The sequence below is a fragment of the Oryza brachyantha genome, chromosome 12 (assembly GCF_000231095.2).
Source record: "Oryza brachyantha chromosome 12, ObraRS2, whole genome shotgun sequence".
NCBI lineage: Eukaryota > Viridiplantae > Streptophyta > Magnoliopsida > Poales > Poaceae > Oryza > Oryza brachyantha.
In genome coordinates, this window is record NC_023174.2 from 5,651,447 (window position 1) to 5,663,954 (window position 12,508).

At 40.9% G+C, this 12,508-nt stretch overlaps 1 protein-coding gene and 1 pseudogene across 1 annotated transcript; one reads left to right on the forward strand and one right to left on the reverse strand.

The window, feature by feature from the left end:
* Positions 1–1,201: 1,201 nt before the first annotated feature.
* LOC107305357 lies at positions 1,202–5,828 on the reverse strand (annotated as a pseudogene).
* Positions 5,829–9,962: 4,134 nt separating this feature from the next.
* LOC121055977 lies at positions 9,963–10,427 on the forward strand. Its single transcript, XM_040529390.1, has 2 exons — positions 9,963–10,230; positions 10,357–10,427. The coding sequence occupies exons 1-2, from the start codon at positions 9,963–9,965 to the stop codon at positions 10,425–10,427; spliced, it is 339 nt and encodes a 112-aa protein (XP_040385324.1).
* The last annotated feature ends 2,081 nt before the right edge of the window (positions 10,428–12,508 follow it).

Genomic DNA, 12,508 nt, shown 5'->3' on the forward strand with positions numbered 1-12,508 from the left:
ATCTTGAGATACCAGATCCAAAATTCTGTTATGGTACTTTATATATCAAAATACTAAATTTTTATACTGAAAGATATGATAGGATAAAAAAACTCTTTTTCGAATATATCTGGGTCCTCATCACCACGGCACTGAGCCGTAATCTATAGATAAGGAACCCTCCCTTAGAGAGAGTGACAAAGCTCAATCCAAAACATGAAAGCGGAATCACAACTGTCTCACGAAAGAAGGGTCTCAAGCAGTGTGTTCATGGAAGTCATTCTGATGCATGGCAACGATTGATGCGTGTCATTGCGTGAACGAAACTATCAAAACGCTAGTTGAATCCGTCGGTTTGAAGAAGAGATCGTGCATAACCGATTAAAGGTATGATGATCTGCCAGCTTGGAAGCTCACTGGTCGCACCGGACCATGGCCGCATTAGTACCGATGCAGTAAGATTTCTGAAACAAATCCCCATTCTCAAATCTCACAGCTCATTACCCATCTTTTTTAATTTCAAACTGAATAAGTTGTAGGGCTTGGAATTTTGAAAATTAAAAGAAAACGAAGGCGATATTTTGGAGCCATGGAATCAACTGAATTGATCATTGAATCATTTGCTACTTATGACAAGGAAAATGCTGCTTCCTTATTATCATGTAACAGGAAGAGGAGAGACACGGAACTTAAAGTAAAATGTCATAAATTTGCGAACTTAACAATATATTGCTTATGTATATCTTATACATGCAAATGATTCATTGTTCATAACAGACTCACCAGTCACCACCACAATGGCAACTAGATTCTTGTGTATATATTAGTGATGAATCAACGAGTACTCGCACCTAACTTCCTCTTTAAAATAGCCCATCTGATTTTTACGGTAACATAAATCTTCTGCTGCACCCAATCAACAAACATGAAATAGGATTTTGTCCAACTAGTTTTGAACAGCAGCAAACAAAAAATCACCAAGAGGCTGAGGACAAACCCAATACCCATGCCAAGATAAAGGGATATGTATTCTGAATCACCATGATTTCCAAGTGAATGTGCATTTCCAGAACAACTTCTAGTTAAGAGCAATTTTCTCATCCTTGAGAAGATACCATGAGATACTATTATTTTCTATATAAAATTTGGTATCTTCTATTATCTAAGATATCAAGAGGTATCAAAATTTATATAAAAAACAGTGGTACCTCTTGATATTTTCTTAAGGATGGGAAAAATGTTCTCTAGTTAAAGGAGGACCACATAGACCAATGTTTCCAATGTAGGAGGAATCATCAGATGACACCAAATTGTTTCCTGTTGGAATTGTTCCAGATAGATTGTTGTATGAGAGGTTCATGGTGCCCAAACTGTTAAGAGCTTCCATGTTTGAAGGTATTTTACCAGAAAGCTCATTATGAGATAGGTCAAGAGATTCCAATTGTTTGAGCTGACCAATAGTGTCTGGGATTTCACCGCTTAAGTAGTTCGAAGAAAAATTCAAACCTTTTAATGCAACAAGAGCACCAGTGCCCCTTGGGATTGATCCAGTAAATTTGTTACTCGACAAGTCAAGATTCACCAAATATGCAATTTGAGTTGAAAATTCAAGTTGCTGCCCTTTTGTTTGAACTGATCATACCTTAATAATTTTATCATAAGGCACAATTTGACCACTTAAGACTACTTCTTTTAGAAGATCACTGTATCCATAAGTGCGAGCCATTGCACTCAAGTTAACTAAGGAGTCAGGTATGCTTCCAAAGAAATTGTTCATGACGAGATCTAGGAACTGCAGCTGATCAATCTTTGTAAGTTCCATGGGAATGTGCCCAGAAAACATATTTGACCGTAGCCGTAACAACGATGAATGCGGCAAAAAATTCTCTCCAATCCATAATGGCAAATTTCCAGAAAACTGGTTATAGGATAGATCAAGAAAAACTAGGTTCGTGCAACTTCGGAAAACCAACGGGAATTCTCCGGAGAGGTTGTTACTGTTTAAATTTGCGACAACAAGTTGTCGTATGCATGTATTCGAATCCTCTTGACAAGTAGGAACTTCTCCGGTTAACATATTTGCAGATAGATCTAATATTTCTAAGTTTTCAAGCCAGAAAAGTGAAGATGGAATTGTGCCTGATTAAATTGCCATAGAGAATAAGTGACACTAACAATGGGGCCCCAAAATCTGATGGCAGTGGTCCTGAAAAGGAGTTTCCATACAGGTACATGACAGTTACATTTCATGGAAATTTTGGAACCATGCCAGTAAATCTGTTGTTGGAAATATCCATGGTGTTTGCTTCCATAAACTCCAGAGTTTCCGGTAAACGTGCCAGATATCTGATTATATACCAAATCCAAAAAATCTGCTCTTGAAAACACAATCCAAAACCAATCTGGGATTGTAGTAGCAATGCTTGCGTTTGCAACTTGAAGGTGTTGAATGCTTGTTTGTGATCTAAGCCATGGTGGGAATTCTGGTCCAAGCTGCAAAGAACATAAGAGAGCTGTCTTCAGTTTGAAAGGAGCAGTCCAATTTGAGCTGGCCTTAATTTGTAGGTTTGTATTATTACCCAACCCTAAAAACACTAGATTTGTAAGGTTTCCTAACTGATCTTCCCTGACTGTGTCACTGAGCCTATTGGAACAAAGATCTAAATAATTCAGTTTTGTGAGGCCCCATATTGATGATGGTATAGCTCCTGTGATGCTAGTATGTGAGAGAAGCAGGACAGTTAAGTTGACCAGAGGTTGAAGCTTCTTCCTTCGCCTCGAAGGCTGTAGAGCGGCGGAGGCGGAGGCGGAGGCGAAAGCGGAGGCGACAGCGAGCGCCCGCGCCGTGCCGCTGGGACTGCCGCCTTTCCCTTTGCCCCTCGCTCCTCCTCCTCTTGAGCCAGCCGCGAAGAGTTCGTCGGCCCCCTTTCCCCTCCGACTCCAGCGACTTCGGTCACCGGCGGTGGGGAGGGGGGTCGTCGGGTAGATCCCGTAGTAGGGTAAATCCTTTTGTTTTGTTTGTGTTTTTTTCTCTGTGCAGCTCAAGAGGTCACCGGCGTCGCATCCTCTTGTCTCGGTGCAAAACCATGGTTGTTGATCTCTCGTGGTGGTAGTTCCGAGTTTTTCCATGGCGTCTTCAACTGGATGTGCTACAGGTTTGCGTTTTAGCGGGCTGTGCCGGCCTTTACCTTTATCTCTGGCGATCCATCTGCAAGAATGTCGACCTTTTTCGTCAACACAGACGAATCTTCAGGGAGTGGCTAAACTTTCTTGTTGCAGTCAATGAAGCCTCAACCTCCATCGGAGGCCTCTTTTGGGTTTGCTTCTTGGCGTTCATCTACAGGTGCTTGTGGTCTTCAAATCACCGTCGTCATCACCATAGGTGTCTTCGTCCAGGCGGAGAAGCAACGAAGGGCCTGATTGCTTTTTTTAGATCTTCTAAAATCCTTTGTTGCAAAAGTCTTGAGCTTAGGTTAATTTGGCTGTCTTCAAGGGCCCTCTTTGCAAAACTACTGGTGCATGCAGTTCAATCCTCGGTATCGAGGACTACTCATGACATGTGTACACTTCTCTACTAAATAAAGTGCACGAGTTAAAAAAAAACCAGAGGTTCTGACCAATTTGGCCGGGTTCCACCAATATTATTATAAGACAAACCCAACTACTGCAGCTTGTTCCAGGGACAGTTTGGCAACCTTTCTAAGGATCCGTTTAGTTCGCAAAAACTTTTTTCAAAAACATCACATCGAATCTTTGGACACATAAATAAAGCATTAAATATACATGAACATTAAAACTAATTACACAGTTATGCGGGAAATCGTAAGATGAATCTTTTAAGCCTAACTAGGACATGATTAGCCATAAGTGCTACAGTAACCAATATATACTAATGACGGATTAATTAGACTCAAAAGATTCATCTCGCGGTTTCCAGACCAAATCTGAATTTTGTTTTGTAATTAAAGTACGTTTAATACTTCAAATGGGTATCTAAAAACTTGATTTGATGTTTTTGCAAAAACTTTTTGCAAACTAAACAAGCCCACCTGCAGTATTTGTATATAGTAGATCTAGTACCTGCAGGTTGCATAGATTTTTTAAACTTGAGGGCATCATGGTTGACAAGAGATTGTTCCCACTTCCCACTGAAAAAGACTTGTTCAAGAGAGGTCATGCTGCCTATTTCGTCAGGAATTGAGCCATAGAAACCACACGAACTGATATCAAGATAAGTGAGGCTGGCTATATTCCAAAACCAGTTGGGTGCAATTGTGGTGTAAATCGCGTTCCTTGAGATGTCGATAACCTCGAGCCCGGTAAGATTAGTCCGACGAAGGAAAGATACTTTTCTTCTCAGTCCACACTGCTGCAGGTACAGTTCTTTCAGAGCATGAACCATACTGATGCTGTCAACCCAATCAACTGCAGCAGTAAGGTTCACACAGGTTAGTGAGGACAGGTGTGACAGCCATGAAAGGCCATCCGAGTGTAGCCGGCAGTTTGAACGGGATTCTCTAAGGCCCTGATTAGTTCCTAAAAATTTTCCCAAAAATATCACATCAAATTTTTAGACATCTAAATAAAGCATTAAATATATATGAACATTAAAACTAATTACATAATTAGGGGGAAATTGTGAGACGAATCTTTTGAGCCTAATTAGTAATAATTAGCAATAAGTGCTACAGTAACAAACATGTGCTAATGACGGATTAATTAGACAAAAGATTCGTCTCGCAGTTTCTAGACGAAATCTGAAATTTGTTTTGTAATTAGACTACATTTAATACTTCAAATGTGTGACCGTATGTGTTGATGTGACCTCTCTCACACAAATTTTTGGAAACTAAACGCAGCCTGAAAAGTTAGAGAGCTATAGTACTGTGACTTTGGATCTATTCTCAGCCGTTTGATCTGTACCATTGTGCCTGATCGATCGCGACAGTATTTTAAGTTGGAGTACTTTAGCGCGAGACTCATTTTACTATGCGTTTTGTGACTTTGCTTAAGAAAGTCAGAGAATCCGGATTGACCGGTAGTAGAGAGAGTTCTAAGCATCCCATGGCTTCAGATCGAGGTAGGCTAGCTTGGAGAGGTTCCCAAGCTGTGGTGGTACTCTCCCATGGAGCAATGTGTAGGAGAGGTTCAGGTATCCAAGGCTTGGAAGAGAGCCAAGATGGTCTGGTATCTGGGCGCCATCGAAGTTGTTGCAGCTCAAGTCTAGGTACCTCAGTTTCCGAAGAGTGACCAAGGAGGAGCTGATCTCACCTCCGAATCCGTCCCTGTGGCGGTAGAGGCTCCGGCAGTCGGCGGCGCTCCCGCGGAGCTGCAGCTTGACGACATGGCCGGTGCTGCCGCTGCACCTGACGCCTCTCCAACCGCAGCAGTCTTGGCCTCGCCACGACGACGACGCGAGGCGGCCCTCCGGATCGAAGAGGAGGCTCGCCTTGATGGAGAGGAGTGCGGCTCTCTCGTCGGCGATGCAGCTCTGGTTCGACGACGCCGATGCAGCAGAGGGATGGTGCTGGAATAAGCAGAAGAGAAGGCATAATAGCATATTGCTATCTTCAGGGTTTTAGGAGGAAGAAACCTGAGCTCAGTCATCCTGTCGTGTTCTTCTGTTTGCCGTGTTTTAGACGGCTGATGCAAATGCAGTATGAAAGATGTATATTGATTCATACTATAATAAAAAAGGTTACGTTTCTGTGTGAAATTTTTGTCCGTCGCTGCCTAGGCCGCGCGTGGTCCTCCAACAGCCACGTAGAGCACCACTCCCCGCCCGTCGCCTCCGCTTCTCCTCCGGTCGCCTCGCACTGACCGACTCCCCACCCGCCTCCCGCCGCCATCGCGAGCTCCCCTCCCCTCCGGTCGTCTCGCACCGCACCAGTCCTCGACCATCGCCTCGGCCTTCTAAGCCACCTGTGGCCAAGCCGAGCCGGCGAGCCCGTGGCAGCACGCGTGGGTCTCGCTACAGGGCCGCCTCGGCTGCGCCAGGGCTCCCTCCGGATGAGGCGGTGGCTTGGGAGCTCTTCAGCCCGCTCCACCGCGTGCTCCTGGTCACGACTGTTGCGGCTGCCTCCTCCCGCTTTCTTTCTCCTCTGTTCTGTTCTTTCTTCTGTTTTATTTTTCTCCTTTCCTTATTTTATTTTATTTGGTTTAGTTTAGTAAGCTATGTGAGGAAGAACTTTGATCGAGATTAGTTTAATATGGTCCCAAGAGAGTTCTGAATCAGCTTGTGTATACATACAGTAGCATCATTTAGAGCATAACAGGGTTGGGAGCGAGCGAGTGGGTCCTGGGAAGCCAGCAACTACTTTTGTAATGTTAAACGCATCTGGAGAATTGGTTGATGCGGGTTCTATCAGTGTTAGATCTCAAGGTGTTGCCGAGCAGCAGCGGAAGAAGAATGACCAGCAGCGAGTTTTGAAGTTTATGACTGATCAACAGCCTCATGTCGTATCCGTAGGATCATCAAACTATAATTGTAGGCAACTCAAGGATAACATTTATGAGGTATTTTTTAATTGTGTTTATTTTGCAATTTCTTTTTCCAAATCAGGTTATAAGTTTAATTGTCATCTACAGAGTTATATGCTCATAAAGTTTCTAATTAGGGCCCAACAGAATGTGTTGTTTTAACCTTTTTATTTTAGTTGGTTGCTATGTCAGTAGGAGCAACATTCATGGCCATCTGCAGAGAATTTTGTCAGCGTGTGCTATAAATAGAACACCGCTTAAGCTCGCCTTAGTGTTGGATGTTATCTCTTGAGTAGGTGTGAGCAGAAAAAAGTCGAACCGATAATACTAGGACCGAGACTCTGAAATTCAGTCATCAATTCGGTCTTAGATACTGAAGGACCGAATTTTGTTTCAGTCATTTCAGTCATGTCTACATCTATCTTGATGTGTATTCTTTGATGCTTATCCAGCATCGCCGTACGTGTGCGTTAAATTTTGTTGCTCCCAATCTTAATTTACTAATTTTAATTGTGCTAATATTTTTAGTTATGGTGACGTTAATTTCCATTATACGTTCGTGATTAACTGATTAAGTACATGAATATGTTAGAACGATGGAGCTCTAATTTTCACAACCCTATCCTACGCATGCAACCCAATATGAGTCTTCATGAGCGTGCAATATTTTTTATTTTTGTTCTATAAAATCGTTGAATATTTCTATGGTTTCTTTCCATATATGAAACCTCTTGCTGATTTTAATTCATGACCAGTACTGATTTTTTTAGGTCCTCAATTTTTCTTAAGAGTTTCTAATATATATATTATATCTATAAACCTTTTACGTGGTAAGTCATATCGTATACATGGTGCATTAGGTTTCAATGACCTATTTATTAACATGGATAGATTTTTGCGAGTGGGGTACGTAAAGTGAGAGTATTATGATTCTAAATAAGTAGGTTTTTCCCATTGCAACGCACGGGCACCTTTACTAGTACCACATATATATTAACTCTTAAGGCTAAAAACACGTATATATTTCTTTTTAGTATATTATTATAGTCTTTCGTGTCATGATGAAGTGTCTGGTGCAATTGATGTGAATGTGATATTTGGGTCTCCTCCATGGAATTCGCCTGCACCCGGTTATATGGCAGGGAAATCTGACTAGGCAACAAAAGCAATACTGTACTTTTACTTGCATTTCGAGCTAACGCGTTACGCGTGGCAAGGTCACATGTGGCGCACGCTGCCGCCGTCGCACACTGTCGCCGCCGCGGCAGCAGCCGCCGCCGCCGTCGCAGGCTGCCATTGCTTTTCTTGGAGTCCAATAGACAAGGGTTAAATCTAGGATCTCCAAGGCCCATTGGACCCTAAAAATAAACGGTCCGACCCAGTGAGTATTTTGATACTAAGACCCATTGGAACCTAGGGTGGGCTAACGGGCCGACCCGCCCCCTTTGCAGGCTGAGTGATACCTGAAGACGACAGGCCCATTCGAACCATCAGCCCATCATTATCATCCACTCCATCCTGCCTCCTAAGCGCCTCTTATCTTGGATTTTTTAGCTACTCTCGAAATATTGACAGTCATCGATTGTTTGGATTCAACTGACATAATTTTATTATACTACACCGATAGTATGTATAGTAGAAATTTATAAAGATAAAATTAAAATATATAACTTTACAATAAATTTAATAAATTTATATATCATATATCATGCTAAAATAGATAAATTGATGAATATATCTTACCAAAGTTTTGAATAAAATATTTAATATACTTACTACACTACTACTACTATTAGTACCGTAACCGTGCCCCTTCTTATCTTATCCGTTTTCTCTCATTTTCTCCATCCATGATTGCTCCATCAAACCAAATACTAGCTTACTGTGATCATATGATAACATTAGTATTTTCCTGAATCTCACTGCTCGCATATTGCTTGGTACAGTTACTATCTTTCTTTTCCTAGACAAGCTCCTCTAGCTGGCACTTGTTATTTGTGTCATCCCAATCCTCTTGGTTAATGTAGAAGGAAAACTGAAACTGAATGCTATTTTGGTACATGTTTTTCTTAATCCGGTCGGGGTACAATTGGCATAGCAAAGCTTCTTTTGAAGAAACTGAATGCATTTTTGCATTCCTTTCCATCCTAATATATCTCTCGGTCGGCCTTCTTGCCGACCCGGCAAAAATAAGAAAAAAAGCATAAAAAATACGCAAAAAAAGTAGGGGTGTGCATGATGTACAGGGATTGGGAGTAACTTCCCTCTGCATTTGCCACTGACATGTGGGCTCGGGAGGCGCTGGGCCCACGCGTCAGTGACAAATGCAGTGGGAAGTTACTGCAGAGGATCCGGTTCCGATGTACAGACCACTACACCAACTAAACAGTGTAAGGCTGCGTTCGGTGGAGGTGAGGATAAATTAACTTACCCAACGCGTAAAATGTAGTAATAGATTAGTACATGATTAATTAATTATTAATTAATAAAAATATAAAATAGATTAATATAATTTTTTAAAACAACTTTCCTATAGAAAATTTTTATAAAAAATAGACCGTTTAGCAGTTCAGGAAGCGCGCGCGCAAAACAATAGAGATAAGTTAACTAAGAGCCTTTGCGGCCTAAGGCCGTGTTGCTTTGGCATGATAATAAGCCATATTCCCTCGTTTTCCGTATACATGCTTCCCGAATTGCTAAACGGTGTATTTTTTACCAAAAATTCTACAAGAAAGTTGCTTTAAAAATTCAAATTAATCCATTTTTCTAATTTTTATAATTAATAATTAATTAATCATGTATTAATATATTACCGTATTTTCTGCACCGGTTAACTACCACAATATGGAACGTAGCCTAAGAGCAGGTACAGTAGTAGACTATAAGCTAGCTATAAACATATTTTAAGCAGATAAGAGAGAAAAAAATGAGAGAAGTAAGCTACTCCCTCCGTCCCAAAATAAACCAATTTTTCACTTTTTACATACAATTTTTGACTAAACGTCTTATTCAATTTTTTTTGTGATTGATATTTTTGTTTTTATTAGATGATAAATCATGAATAATACTTTACGTGACTAATTTTTTTCTAATTTCTTGAAAACTTTTTAAATAAGACGGATGGTCAAACGTTAGACACGAGAATTGGCTTTTTTTGATACAGAGGGAGTATAGATTTGTAGCCAGTTATAACACAAACTACGAGACATAATGCGTGTATTATAGGTGGGACATGGTAGTTTCTGTTTTATAGGTAACTATTATATGAATTGACTGTTAGATTGACTATAGATGAATTGGAGCTATTGGTTGGCTATACTATCGAACTTGGTCTAATTGGTTCGCTTGTCTCTTCTTCTCAAAAGCTTCTCGTAGGTGTGCAACGCATTTGAACTGTGTCATTTCTCTTCTGCAGAAATCCTTGTGCAGATCAACTGACAGTCTGACAGATCCAAGCTTAACACCATCTGCTTCTGTAGCTGCGAGTGAGAGAACTCAAATCTATGGAGCAGCGCAAGAGAGCAGCAGCAGCAGTTGCTCTCTGCTGCATGCTCATCCTGCTGCCTGCAGTCGAGCTGCAGCAGGTGGGTGCCATGTCGAAGTTCTGCAGATGCTACACCCGGTGCTACCCAGACTGCAGGTGGAGCCTTCCTCGGTTCATCTGCGTGCTCAAGTGCATGGATGACTGCAGCCCCAGCAACAAGAATGTGGCCACCGGCGGCGATTGCCACAGCTTTTGCCTGCTCACCATATGTGGCATGGCGATGAACGGTAAGATCAGATAGCTACAGCAGCCTGCACTTTTGCCTGTCTTTTGTGCAATCGTATTTGGGAGATTGTACTGACTGATTCCTCTCTGAATCTGTGACTGCTGCGTCTGCATACATGTTGTGACAGGGGCAGCTGATGCTGCATCTTGTGTAGATGACTGCACAAAGAACCCAAACCTATACACCAAGTTCCTTTAAGACCATGGGATTGATTGATACACCGTGATGCTTCTGAAGAACATATCAAAATCTAGCATAGCACATGCTATGGTACACTGTCGAACGATGATCAGTAATAACAAAAAGAATCAGCTCATGTTGTCACCTATCTAGTTCACTGGCTCCATAATCGTTTTAATTTCTGTTGATTTCTTTGATTTCCATTCTCCTGTGTCATCATCCATGTGCAATTGTGCACTCTACATCATGCTCGCTATTTCTTGCTTTCTTCTCCTCCTTGGAAGCTTGGAATAACTTATTAAAGTGAATGAGACAGTAGAATCTAGTGTTCTTTCAATTTATTGAATGATCACTGTATATATATATAGGTAATTGGAGTAACTGCATGGACAGTTCCATGGACGTGGGAGCGGAGGCGGTTGCGTTTATGTGGTTGCCAGCGTTGGAGGCTGATCAAATTCCCAACACTCCCTCTTGATCAGTCGATCATCATAATACAGTCTTGAATTCCTCGAAAAACTTTGTAGAAAAAACTGAGGAAAATATATGCGAGATACTATAAAGAACTCCTAAAACCTGTAAGGAAAAAGGAGAAATCGATACGGTATATATGATGTCTTTTACCCCGTAAAAAACCCTAGAGGGAAAAATGAGAGGGTAGACATAGACTTTGTATTGTATTGCCTTATTAAAACTTATATGAGAAACCTTTATAAAGTAAAACTCATATAAGAAAGAGTACAATAGATGTTAGAAACAGGTATATTTTCAAGGAGAAACCCCCCCTGATCCTTGCAAGTCTTTTAAGTCTTCGCATACCAATTCCATGAACACATTTGTGAAAAGAGGAGTATGGTAGAGACTTTGTGAATAAATCATAAGACTTTATTTGCAAGACATTTATCTCTCTACTTTGTTGAAGTTCATGAGAACAAAATAATTTTGGTGTAATATGCTTAGTGTAATTACTTTTTATATAACCTGTTTGCATCTGAGCAACACAAGCAGCATTGTCCTCGTAGACAATAGTTGGTGATCCAATGGGACCTATTCCACATGATTGTTGTATGTGGTTTATCATTCTGCGTAGCCACACGCATTCACGTGAAGCCTCATATAATGATATGATTTCAGAATGATTAGTGGATGTTGCTACTAGAGTCTGTTTACTAGACTTCCATGATATAGCAGTACCTCCATGTAAAAATATGTACCCTGTCTTCGATCTACCATGATGAGGATCAGATAGGTAGCCAGCATCAGTATATCTGATCAAAGTAGAATCTTGATTTTTTCTGAGGAAAAGTCTGAGATCCTTTGTGCCTTGGAGATATCGGAAAATATCTTTAACTCCATTCCAATGACATTTGGTAGGAGCTGCGCTATGTCTAGCTAGTAGATTGACTGCAAATGCGATATCAGGCCTAGTGCAATTTGCAAGGTACATAAGCGCTCCAATAGCACTGAGATATGGGAACTCTAGTCCCAATAACTCTTCATCTTCCCTTGGTCTATATGGATCCGTATCTTTTTCTAAAGATCGAACAACCATAGGGGTCTTAGATGGATACGCTTTGTCCATATTGAATTTTTCTAATATTTTTCGGATATAAGTAGACTGGTGAATGAGAACTCCAGTGGGTAGATGTTCAAGTTGTAAGCCTAAACAAAATTTGGTTTGACCCAAATCTTTCATTTCAAACCCCATCTTTAGATGATTACGCGCTTCATTTATATCCTCAGTGTTGCCAATGATATTTAGATCATCAACGTAGACTGAGATAATGCAGAATCCAATAGAAGATTTCTTTGTGAATACGCATGGGCAATCATCATTATTAGAGTAACCTTTATGTACAAGAAACTCCTTTAGTCGGTTGTACCACATTCTTCCCGACTGTTTCAAGCCATATAGAGACTTGTTCAGTTTTACACAATACATGTTGCGATTTGTGTTGCAATTCGGTATTGATATTCCATCAGAAACTTTCATGTATATATCCGAATCTAGTGACCCATATAGATATGGTTGTCACTACATCCATCAACCGCATTGATAGATGATTTTGTACTGCCAATAATATTAGATATTGGAAGGT